Raw genomic sequence first — 12,861 nt, 5'->3', positions numbered from 1 at the left:
TTTTATAAAAAAAAATTGCAGCTATCAATGTTATTAATAGTTTTAGTTCACAATAATAACCCTGGTCAAAACTAGCAGCTTATTCTGACATGTATCTCCAGTATTTTTATTATAGTAGAAGAATAGTATACTAGTACCAGTGACCAATATTTTGTAGGGCTCTTAAAAGTGTGAAACGGGCTAAATAAGCCATTGTGATAAATGGGAATGCTAATGGCTATAGCTTTCTCCAGGTATAGACTTGGTTGGCATAACTGGGAACGCCCACAAAAACTTTGTAAAATGCAAATGCTGAAACCCATAGAAACTAGGAATTCATTCGTACATGGCTGTAAAGAAAACCGAATAAATTAACAAATAAAGCTATGCATGCAAGACAACAGAAAACTGACGGATGTCTAAACTTGATCTAAACCTGTGTAATTGATGCCAAACAGCTCATCAATAACTGGCTTTTAGGCTTTTGACAAATGTTTGTTAAACGTGGTAGCCTACTGCGGTAAATTAACATTTGACATTAGACTCTGCACATTTCATGTTTATATTCTAGCCCAAACAAACTTATACCTTTGCATTGCACACGGCATATTCAGAAAAAATATCCATTTCATAGCACAAGACTTTTTTTATGATCATTTTAAAATGTTAAATGTTATACATACTCTAAATCCATTAAATTCAGGAACACTGAATAAACTTCTTCATCGAAAGACTGGGTGATGTATGAAGTGAAGTAGCTATTGTCGTGTAATATTTGAGGGAGCAGCATGCATTTTGACGAGAAAATGACATATCTGGCAATTCCGTTGGTTCGTTTGTTCAGTCACAGATACTGTCCAGACAATACGGCTCAGTTTTTCTATGTATCTTGCTCTGTCGAGCGGCAGAAGTCATTCTACGTAGGCCGTACTGGGTTAACGCCATCACTTTTCAGTGAGTAGGAAAGGATTGTTTTCCCCCACACCGACTCTGCCCCAAGCCACACCCCCAGCTATGACATGACACCGACCAAGTATAGAAGTCTATTATTGTGAATCAAGCATGGTTTGTCAAAAAATTATTTTCTTTTCTTTTTTTTACAATTTTTTTTATGCTGAAGTCAAAAAGACAAAAGTTCAGTGAAATTTGTGTTCATTAAATTTACAGGAAACAAACTCCTTAGCATTAAGTATTCAAAGTCTCCTGTCAGAGCTAGTGATTGGCGTGAGAATGCTCATGTTTGGTGGGAGGTGGCCAGCAGGGGAATTCTGGGTAACACCCAGGCGTTCTGCCGTAGTAAAGAGATCAGTGTGCTCAATAATTCAGCCTGCTGATGAATGTTGCAGGGGCAGATGTGGGACCAAACCTCCTCTAATAGGCAGCTTATGGCGTTAGCCCCCAGTGTTTGGTTTCCACGACTACGGCTGATTGACAGGCGACATACAAAATGCATGTGCATCATGCATGCATTCAGCTAGCGTTTCAGGGTCTGTCTCAAGCCTTTGACCCCCTCCGCTCTCTTACGGTAATGAGTGGGTACATGATTAAACGTCACCCTAAAATAAAAGTCCCTCAAGCTGATCTGCTAACTCAAGATCAAGTTGATATGTATCTGAATATATTGATAAATGATCAGGTTTTGTAGTGGGAACTGTGGTGCAGCAGTTATCGCATGTGCTACTGTAGCTCATAATTACTGACATGTCTACAGCTGTTGCAGTCTATGTGAGGTGATGCACGTGAGCCTGATGTGTTATCTTTGTCATCTGGATTGAAAGCGTTTAGCCACAAATAGTTTCTAGGCTGCACATGATGCTTTAATTGCTGATGAAGTAAAGGGAAGAACAGAAAGTTCTCGTCAGTGTTGAGTGTCTGTCTGACACCATAGAGAGTTTAATCAGAGCTTCATGACAACCAACAAAACATTATATTATGGTGATTCTACAGATATTTCATTGTGAATATGGCTTTTCGTTCAGAACAATATGCCTGTTTTCAGGATTTATATAAAACAAATTAGAAACATTTTATGATATTGTATATGGTTAAAAAAAAAAAAAAAATTATATATATATATATATATATATATATATATATATATAGGCTATATAAGTACGGGGTTGGTGCATTTTGTTTTTTTAAAGTCTCTAATGGTCACCAAGGCTGCATTTATCAAAATATGTTGTGAAATATTATTACAACTAAAAATAACTGTTTTCGATTTGAATATATTTTAAGATATAATTTTTTCCTCTGATGGTAAAGCTGAATTCTTCAGTGTCACGTGACCCTTTAGAAATCATTCTAATATGTTGATTTGCTGCTCAAGAAATATTTCTTACAATAATCAATGTTGAAAACAGTTATGCTGCTTCATATATTAAAGGATTTATTTGAAATATAAACCTTTTGCAACATTATACATGTATTTATACTGTATAATATAACTGTATAACTGTATTTATACTTAATCCTTGCTGAATAAAAATGTTAATTTAAAAATAAAATGTCTGAAATTAAAAATTGTGACTGTTTAAACTTTTTGTCATGTTAGTTTTATAGCTCGTATTTAACTGTATGCCACTAATTGTCTCACTTGTGTCTTGTGTTTATATATATATATATTAGCATTTTAGGATAAATAACTGAAATAAGTTGATATTTGAATGAAACAAGTCTCATGAGCTATGAAAGAGCAATGTGTCCTGTTTCTTATCATGTTTAAAGGGTTAGTTTACCCAAAAATGAAAGTCCTGTCATTAATTACTCACTCTCATGTTGTTCCAAAACTGTAAGACTTTCGTTCATCTTCAGAAAACAAATGAAGATCCTTTTAATGAAATCTGAGAGCTTTCTGATCCCTCCATTGACAGCTATGCAACTACCACTTTGACGCTTCAAAAAGTTCATAAAGAGATCGTAAAACTAATCCATATGAATTGAGTGGTTTAGTACATTTTCTGAAGAGACTTGATTGCTTTATATGATGAACAGATTGAATTTAGGCTTTTATTCACATATAAACATTCATCAACTCACACATCAGTTGTGGTAAACGGAAGCTCAAGCATGTTTGCTTGACGTGAGAACCAATGAGGTTAATTCTCCCGTTACGCATCACATTTGAGCTTCTGTTTATGTTCACTGATCAATGTTTAAATGTGAAGAAAAGCCTAAATTAAATCTGTTCATCATATAAAGCGATCGAGTCTCTTCAGACTATTTTGACTAAACCGCTCAAATCATTTGGATTAGTTTATGATCCATTTATGAATGTTTTGAAGCGTCAAAGTGTCATTTGCGTAGCTGTCAATGGACGGACAGAAAGCTCTCAGATTTCATTAAAAAGATAAGGACGGTCTTACGGGTTGGGAACGACATTGGGGTGAGTAAATGATGACAGAATTTTCTAATTCTGGATGAACTAACAACTTTAAACTTGTAACATGTTTTCTTGCCGTGTTCTGATTGGCTGTGTTCTGTTCCCCGCAGGAAATTGCACCAGCAATTTGAAATGTATAAGGATCAGGTAAAGAAGATGGGGGATGAGGCACAGACCACCCAGGAGCAGAAGACTGACGCCCCCATCTGCGGAATCTGCCATAAAACCAAGTTTGCCGATGGCTGTGGCCACCTCTGTTCTTATTGCCAAACCAAGTTCTGTGCTCGCTGTGGAGGAAGAGTTTCACTACGCTCGAATAAGGTACAGCCGTAACACAGACGTACACACAAGCACTGATAGTGTAGAGATGTGTTCGGAATAGAATACTAGTTGCTCACCACATACTGTGCACTTTGCGCCATACACTGCCTAGTATTTTTTTATAAATAAATGTTTAACCAGCGAGTGGTGTCTCGTTATCATCTTAGAAAAATACATGGTTATTTTGCATTTTTAACCCTGTAAAGCCTGACATATGTGATGATAGTCAGAATTTTTGAACATTTTCAAGTTTATTGAACATTTAGATTTTTTTGTAGAGTATCATATTTGATACGTCTTGCTTTTATGGCTTATATGTGACCCTGGATCACAAAACCAGTCACAAGTCGCACGGGTATATTTGTGGCAATAACCAACAATACATTGTACGGGTCAGAATTATCGATTTTTCTTTTATGCCAAAAATCATTAGGATATTAAGTAAAGATCATGTTCCATGAAGATATTTTGTAAATTTCCTACCGTAAGTATATAAAACATTTATTTTTGTGAGTGAATGCAGCACAATCGCGAACATAAATGGACAACTTTAAAGGCGATTTTCTCAATGTTTCGATTCAGCTTCCAGGTGATGTATAAATCTCAATTTCCAAAAATTGCCCCATGTGACTGGTTTTGTGGTCCAGGGTCACATATAGTATGATAGAGGAGAACTGGAAGCTCACACTCGAGAAGGAAAAACATCTCAATTTTATGCTGTGTTCACGGCATGTCGTAATTAAAAAAGCTCTCTGTATGTTTTCGGCGGGACTTTGCTGTCATACACCGATTGGAGTCGAACACGCCTTAAATCTGGTACAGAGGCCACGTGGTAGAAATTGTTGCTCTCAGAAAAATTGAACAACAGAAAAAGTTTACAAATTGTAATTACAAATTCAACAGGCACGTGAAGGCTTTTTTACAGTTGAGGGCTGCATTTCTCAAAGGCATCGTGAGCTAAGTTGATCTTAGAGACCATTGGTGGCAATGGCTCTGTGCGATCTATAGGCTTACGATACTTTTGGGAAACGCATCCCAGAATCGTTACAGTCAGGGGCGGTTCTAGGATTTGATTTTCAGGTGAGAATGTGTAGCAAGAGACCATTGCCTAAGTGGTGCCTCTTTGTAAACTGGCACCACTGTATTATAAGAAGTCAAAAGTACCCGAATATTACTTAAATTGGTACCAAGTCAATACAGTAACTTTATAAACTATACAATGATACCAGTGTTTCTGCAGTACAGTTCAAATCGGTACACGTTTAGGCCACTGTTTGACTAACAGAAATTTGTCATCGTATTATATTAACAAGTATTAAAGTTGACATGAATGAATTTGAATGAAGTTACTCTCACAGCGTCTTACGCTTGGATGGCTTAAAATCACTTGAATGTTTAGAATGATAAGACTTAAAAGATTAGTTCACTCCAGAGTTACAGATTCCTGATAATTTTCTCACCCCCATGTCATCCAAGATGTTCATGTCTTTCTTCCTTCAGTCGAAAAGAAATGAAGGTTTTTGAGGAGAACATTCCAGGGATTTTTCTCCATATAGTGGACTTCAATGGGAACCAACAGGTTGAAGGTCTAAATTGCAGTTTTAATGCAGCTTCAAAGGGCTCTACACGATCCCAGCCGAGGAATAAGGGTCTTATATAGCGAAACGATTGGTCAATTATACTTTTTAACCACAAATGCTTATCTTGCGCTAGCTCTGCGATGCACATCCACAACTTCACGCATTGCGTAGTCACGTTGTGTCGTAGGCGGATGTAGGCGTAGCATCGAGCCAGTGTTTAAAAAGAGAATGTGCAAAGACTAAGTCAAATACCCTTTACAAAAAAAAGTTGCAATTTTGAAGTTGGAGGAGAAAATGAGATCATGCGTGACCTTTCCAACGTGATTACGTAATGTTTGAAGTCATGGACGTGCAAGACGTGCATTTGTGGTTAAAAAGTATATTCATTTTTATTTTTTATTTTTTTTAAATGGCCGATCGTTTCGCTAGTTAAGACCCAAATTCCGGTAGATCCCTTTGAAGCTGCGTTGAAACTGCAATTTGGACCATAAACCCAGTGATTCCCGTTGAAGTCCACTATATGGAGAAAAATCCTGGAATGTTTTCCTCAAAAACCTTAATTTCTTTTCGACTGAAAAATGAAAGACATGAACATCTTGGATGACATCTGGAGTGGACTTATTCTTAATTTTTTTTTTGAAAATTATAAACTTTCTTGAAGCAATACTGGCCCATTCTTTCAGATATGTGAGAGTAGTTTTAGGGGGTCTGAGACGACAGACAGTGGGAGGTAAAGCCCCCCTAAAAACGGTCTATAACCGCCCCTAGTTACAGTAATTATGACATGGCATGAACGCAACTTTATAGACCATTTGGAAGAGGACGTCACAGTTATGTCACTGCAGTGCACTATGGTGGCAGAAAAACAAGTGGCAGTGATATCAAGTGGAGGAAAATGGACAAGACCCACAGAATACGGAGGAAAAAAATATGTCTTGTACCTTTGGATGTCAGAATCGGAATGCAAAAAAAGATGGTCTTCATTTTAGAGCTTCTATAGACCTTATATAGCCCCGCCTCTGTTCAGCACAGCGCTCATTATGTTCTATATGGTTTGTATTTCCACAGCATGAGGGTAAGATCTAACGGATTAATGAATGAACCCCTCCTTTTAAAATCTTCCCCGTCTACTGACATTTATGACATCTGCTTATAACTTTCGTTAACTCGAAAATAAGTAAATCCACTTCATGTCATAGAAATATACAGAGCTACCACAAAAATGGAAGTTCAAACTGAAAATTTAAAGATGACTGCGGCCTTGTTCTCTGAACATAAGGTCTATAGACGTCTACTGTAGAACTGTCACTTTCTGCCACCAGGTAAGCTCCGCCCACAAAACACATCACCAAAATGGTGATCTATTCAGAAGCTCAAACTGAGCAAAAATATGTAATTTGGTGTGATATATGATACAATCATAAGTCAAGATGATGTTAAAAACTGCATTTGAAGTCAAGCTGTGTGCATTGGATTGTGGGATACAGTATTCATGAGTTTCGGTAGTATACTGCACAGAAAATGTGCATACTGTACTTAGTATGCATACTGCAAAAAAAGTGAGTAGCATTCTCAGTATATACAATATTTACAGGAGAGATAAAGGGTTTTTGAGAAATGTGACTGTTTATATATATGCTAAAAGTTATGTTTTATTGTTCAAATAAATGGAACTTATGAATGCATGATCTTTTACTCATGAAATTTCATACAGAAATCAGTCAGCTCTTTGTAACACGTTTGATCTTTCCTCCTGTGGAAGAGTTATTTTCTCCCTGGCTGCTGAGGATTGAGCAGTGAACACAATGGCCACTAGAGGGTGATACTCCCTCTGTTTTGACCGAGGCGATGGATGTATCAGGACAGAAACTTCTTATCTAACCTTTTGATGTCTCTCTCCCAGCGCAGTCTTGGTGCTTTTAAATGACTTTGCTCAGAGTAATAAGCGGCGATGTGATTCGCTGCTGTAGTACATGAACATCTCTTTATGTGTGTCTGAATGTCACTCAGTTGTTCTCCCCTCTTCTTTTCCCCCCTTGTCTTTCTCTCTTGCTTTTCCTCCCTCTGTGGAATTGCAACAGGAGGATAAAGTGGTCAGAATCCTTTTTTCTTGTCTATGTTTTGATATTTAGCTTAGATAATTTCACATTAAAGGTGCTGTAAGCGATTACTATTATTATATATATATATAAATGTATAGTCTTTGGAGTAGCACACATAAAACGAGCCTTGCAAAGGTAGAAAGGACATTGAAGGCTCTTTTTATAGCCAACCAGAAACAATCTTTGCTTGATTACTCTACATGTCTTTTAGGGTGGGTTTTTGGAGAGTGTGTGTGTGTGCGGTTAAAGTTACACTGTAAAAAAATAAAATAAAATACACAGTGATGATGTAAAAAAAAATTATGCAGAATGGGATGACATTTGGCGACCATTTATGTATTTTACTTAAGCATAATTTTTAACAGTTTTTATACAATATACTTTTATTACAAAAGTATATGAATTATATATATATGTATGTTTGTGATTAAAAAAAATCTAATTATAAGGTAATTCATATACTTTTAATTTATTAAAAATCAGTAAAAGTACTTTTAGAGTATTTTTCAAATTATATTTTTATTGAATAATATATATATATATATATATATATATGTGTGTGTGTGTATGTTACTGTCACTAGCAGTTAAGAGTTCCCTTTTTTATTTACATTTTTTTATATTAATTTTATTTGATATATATTCATATCAAGTTTTTGCCAATTTTGACAGTGAAAGCAAAATGTTAGCAAAATGGCTGAAATCGCTTACAGAACCTGAACTAAATGAGAAATGGTTTTGATTCACATGGTCAACTGGTCGATGACATTGTATCACCCCTCATTTCAACATCAGCACCTTTTCATATAGTTTTACAAGAGAAAAACACATCAACAGCTTTGTATGAAACAACTTTGTGAATGCTTTCAATCTTGTGGTTATTACAAAAAGGAAAAATCATGTTATCATGTTTCCATATTTCCTCGAATATGATAAAATCACTAAGGTATTTTTTATTTTATTTATCTTTTGCTTAAATCGCCTGCTTCAGATGTTTCGCATGAGAAGACAACCTCAGTAATCTCACATTCTGTATATTCCTTTCATAGTTTCAGAATTTCAGTTTTTATTAACAAAGTTGATCCTTAAATGAGAACTCCCTGAGCAATTAAACAGCGACCTCTTTATTGTGTGTGTTGTTTTGTCTGCATGAGTACAGTGTAGTAAAAGTGTTGCGTCCGGGTCCAGGCTGGCCGGCAGCGCAGCTCTTTGTGCGGAAGGACAATAGAGATGCTCTCGTGTTCCCTTGAGCACAGATGGTGATGCAGCAGGTTCACGTGGAGTGTTACCTGTCACACACCGTCCCGCTTCAGAGTTATGCCGATCCCCATGTATCTCACTCACACAAACCTGTGGGTCTAACCCGTCTTGATAAAGCCCAGTAATATGGAAGTATATGGGTGAATCTCATGGAAAAATGCCCAGGTCATTCGAAAACTTTGAAAAATAAAAGACATTTGAATATATTTATGTTTTGCATAAAGAAAAGGCTGTTCATTACCATAATGTGTCTATATACTGTATATATATCCAATTATGTTAATTATATTATATAAAAAATACAATTATGTTTTCCATAAAGTAAACGAAGGATATTCATTATCATAATGTGTCCAGATGTATAAATATAAAATTACATTTTCCATAAAAAATGAAAGCTATTCATTACCATAATGTTTCCAGATGTATAAATATAAAATTAAAAAATATAAAATTACATTTTCCATAAAAAAAATGAATGTTTCCAGATGTATAAATATAAAATTAAAAATCTATTAAATAGTTTTCCATAAAAAAATGAAGGCTATTCATTACCATAATGTGTCAAGATGTATAAATATAAATATATATATATATATATATATATATATATATATATATATATATATATATATATATATGTGTTTTCCATAAAGTAAACGGCCATTCATTACCATAATGTAAAAATATTATATAAAAATACATTTTCCATAAAAAAAGAAAGCTATTCATTACCATAATGTTTCCAGATGTATAAATATAAAATTAAAAATCTTTTAATTTGTTTTCCATAAAAAAGAAGGCTATTCATTACCATAATGTGTCAAGATGTGTAAATATAAAATATAACATTTAAAAAATATATATATTTATGTTTTTCATAAAGTAAACGGCCATTCATTACCATGAAAAAATATATAAAATTATGTTTTCCATAAAATGAAAGCTGTTCATTTTCATAATGAATATAGATAAAACACAGTAATTGCTGGCAAATCTGAGTACAGTTTGAGACAATATTGTGATCTATTCTGAGACTCTAAGGGAGATATGTGTTGTTATTGGGGTGTTTTTCTCAGTATAAAAATCTGAGAAGCAGAAGGTAAAAGTCTCAGTTTCTTAATCTAATAGGACTAATAGGAGAAAAAAAAAGAGATATTAAGGAGATTTAATTTCCTTCAGTTTCCTGAATTGAGTGACATCTCCCAGTCATTTTTCCATGGGTGTTCATTCTCTCTTCCTTACTGCTAGTTTGCAACATTGGTAGAGTATGTTGTTTTCATATTTCTTTTATTTACCTCTGTTGTCTCAGTCTTAGATGTTTCCCTGATATTTGGGCTCTGGGTTCTCTGCTCCGTAGTTGTGTTTCCTTTCGTTTTCCGGTACTGGAGATCAGTTGTACTGTATCTCAGCATTGGCAGGGCCGTGTCGAGCTTTTATCCGGTTGCCCAGCAGAGGATTGAATTCCTGGACGATTCTTAGTGACTGGATTCTGTTTCTGCCCTCTGTGGTTTACTCCATTAAGACCGTGATACACCAAGCTGACGTAAGAACCGGCGGCGACTAAAGCCTAGCATGTGCGTTCTGCGCCTATATCAACTGTCTATATCAGCAGGTATCAATAGTCTGTATTCATCATTCAAAAGAGAAACTGAAACTATAGGACTGAAGAAATACAAACCATAAACAAAGCAGCTCTTGCTTACCATTTGAATATCAATCATTCACTGGCCGCTTTGACAGTTTTGGACTTTAAAATTAAAAGCATTTACTTATCGGTGCCTTTGTAGCAAAACTAAAACCATTAACAGATGTTTTTGTTAATTGAAATAAAGCTGAAATAAACTGAAATGTAAATATAAATTAAAAATGTAAACTTGAAAATTAGAAATAAGAAACTTTTAAAGTTACTGAAAAAAAGTACTTTTATTTGAAGTACTAAAATAACTCAAACTGAAATAGAAGCAAATTAAAGCTAAATAGAAATAATAAAAAAATTACCAAAGTGCATATTAAAATTACTAAAATTAAAATTGAAAATCTAAAAATTGTGATTGTACATCATTTGAAACAGATTTGTCAAATGTTTTATTCATTTCTAAATAAACTTTAGTGGCAGTGAAGTTAGATATCTTGGCTATCATTTCCCATCTTCATCATGCAGATTTAGGATGGATATTTATTCCGTCAGTCGTAGTGAACGCAGACATTGCCTCATGTTTGTCGCCAGATCTCGACTCAGCTGCGCTATCATGTTCCAGTGTGTGATGTCCGACAGCTCCCCTCGCTGCACGAGACACCGGGACCTGTAAATATTGATGCCATCTCAGACAACAGGATCTCTTTCACCACAACTGTCAGCGTTTGGTAAAGAGAAGAAATTGCTGATGGAAAAAGAGCCGATTTCACCACTGATGCTTTTCACTTACACTGAAGCTAGTGGGTAAAATTGGTGCTAACTGCCGTCTGGATCTACTTTTATTTTCGTATTTTTTGTTGTTGCAAGATTTAAAGGAATAGTTAGCGCAAAAATTAAACCCTTTTTTGTGATTTACTCATCCTCGTGTCGTTTCAACGAGATACACACTTGATCACTTGCCAAATCTGTTTCGCCAATATGCTATTCGGAGAAAACTGATCCTAGAAGAGCAGTTATGGGCAGCTTTTCCCTCTAAAACCTTGCTCAGCCTTACACACACTCTGCCTATGCTCATGCCTGTAAATAGTTTTTATTTAATATTTTTGTTGTGCTTGTGTAACGGAGGCAAGCTAGTAAGAGCTGTGCATGTAAACCTCACTCCCCTAGCCTCAAAAAGCGACTGACGTTAGAAACTGCGGTCTTTAGCGTCCTTGTTAGTGCGCCCGCCTCCCAGGCCGAAGACACAGGTTCAAATCCCGCTCGGAACGGGTTGATCAGGACCAGCTGTATTTGGTGCCGTGACCCGGATGGGAGTGAGGTTTAGGGGGGTGAGTGTAACAGAGGCAAGCTAGTAAGAGCTGGGCGTATAAACCTCACTCCCCTGATCTCAAGAGGTGTGCAGGCGACTGATGCTAGAAACTGCAGTCTTTAGCGTCCTTGTTAGTGCGCCCGCCTCCCATGCCGGAGACGCTGGTTCAAATCGAGTGGGTCGAGTAGGATCGTTTACACTTGTTGCTTTTGTGTAATAGACGAATGACAATGTATTTGTTTTGAGACATTTTATTTTTAGATCATTTTATTTAGCGGGAGTCGCGCAAATCATTTTATTCTCCCACACAGTGCGCACACAATAGTTTCTTACACACTCATTTTGCTTATTTGATCTTGTCCTGCGCCACACTCTGTTTTGTTGGGTCCCATGCCTCTACTTTGGGCTTTGAAAAATAACCCTATCCTCAGAAATATTCACTGGATTATAAAGTGTGACAACTAGCCCCAGTCTCCCGTATATGATTAGTTCTTATTTTACTTCTATATAGGGCAGTAGACAGGTGACAGGAAGTGGTAGGGAGAACAGGTGGGGTTTGCTCAGGAAGTGACCACCAGGCTACGCCCACAGCATAGTTCTTATGTTTAAAAATTAGAGACGTTTTTATGAATGAAAACAGTGCCAAAGATTACTTTTACAGTGATTGGTTTTGCAACTTTAATATCTGATGTACATCCGTGATTTAACATCTTGATGCTGAAGTTAGTGCTTCTATCTTCATCAGCGTCCTTTGAAGAGAGTTAGTGAGCGTTGTGCATGAGTAATGAGTCAGACTCAGCCCCAGTGGAGCTGCGCGCTCACATGCATCGGTAATGAGACCCGTGTTAGTGATGCTCAGCGACAAAAACATGATTATGTGCCGCTGCGATCGCTCAATCGTCTTCCTGCACAAGCAATTGCTTTTATTTCACTGCTGATTATTTTTGACAACTTAGATTGATCTCAGGATTAATCTTTTTTGACCTGAGGCACAATCTTGACAGCAGAAGGAGCATTTGATCCCCAACTCTAAAAGGTCAACCGTTACGCAGGACTTTGGCACATAAAACCGTGTGAAGCAGTCTGTGAGTTCTGAATTCAGTTATTGGAACATCAGTTTTATCCAACTGGACCAAACAATACACAGCTGACATGGGTAAGCATGGCAACAATGATTATCGTTAAGCTTTTATTATGTTATTGAGATTCGGGCAATGGGAAAAAAAGCTGCATATTGTTATTTGGAAAACTGTTAATCATTAAAAAAAGATTTTTTGTTCTTATTTTCTT

At 36.2% G+C, this 12,861-nt stretch overlaps 1 protein-coding gene across 4 annotated transcripts in view; it reads left to right on the top strand.

Moving 5' to 3' along the window:
- Window positions 1-12,861, top strand: part of rims2a (regulating synaptic membrane exocytosis 2a) — a gene marked incomplete at its 3' end in the record, with an annotated part of 189,910 nt that overhangs the window by 28,300 nt on the left and 148,749 nt on the right. For 3 of the 4 annotated variants that reach the window (XM_084385430.1, XM_084385426.1, XM_084385425.1), the window contains one exon: window positions 3,472-3,682. In XM_084385430.1, coding sequence (XP_084241556.1) covers window positions 3,472-3,682 — 211 coding nt within the window. Of the gene's footprint in view, window positions 1-3,471; window positions 3,691-12,861 lie in introns of those variants that run through there. The other variant, XM_084385427.1, reaches the window with a different exon arrangement.

Source organism: Rutilus rutilus, assembly GCF_951802725.1.
Source record: "Rutilus rutilus genome assembly, chromosome: 17".
In the NCBI taxonomy this organism is placed as follows: Eukaryota; Metazoa; Chordata; class Actinopteri; order Cypriniformes; family Leuciscidae; genus Rutilus; species Rutilus rutilus.
This window is presented reverse-complemented; position numbering and strand designations above follow the sequence as displayed.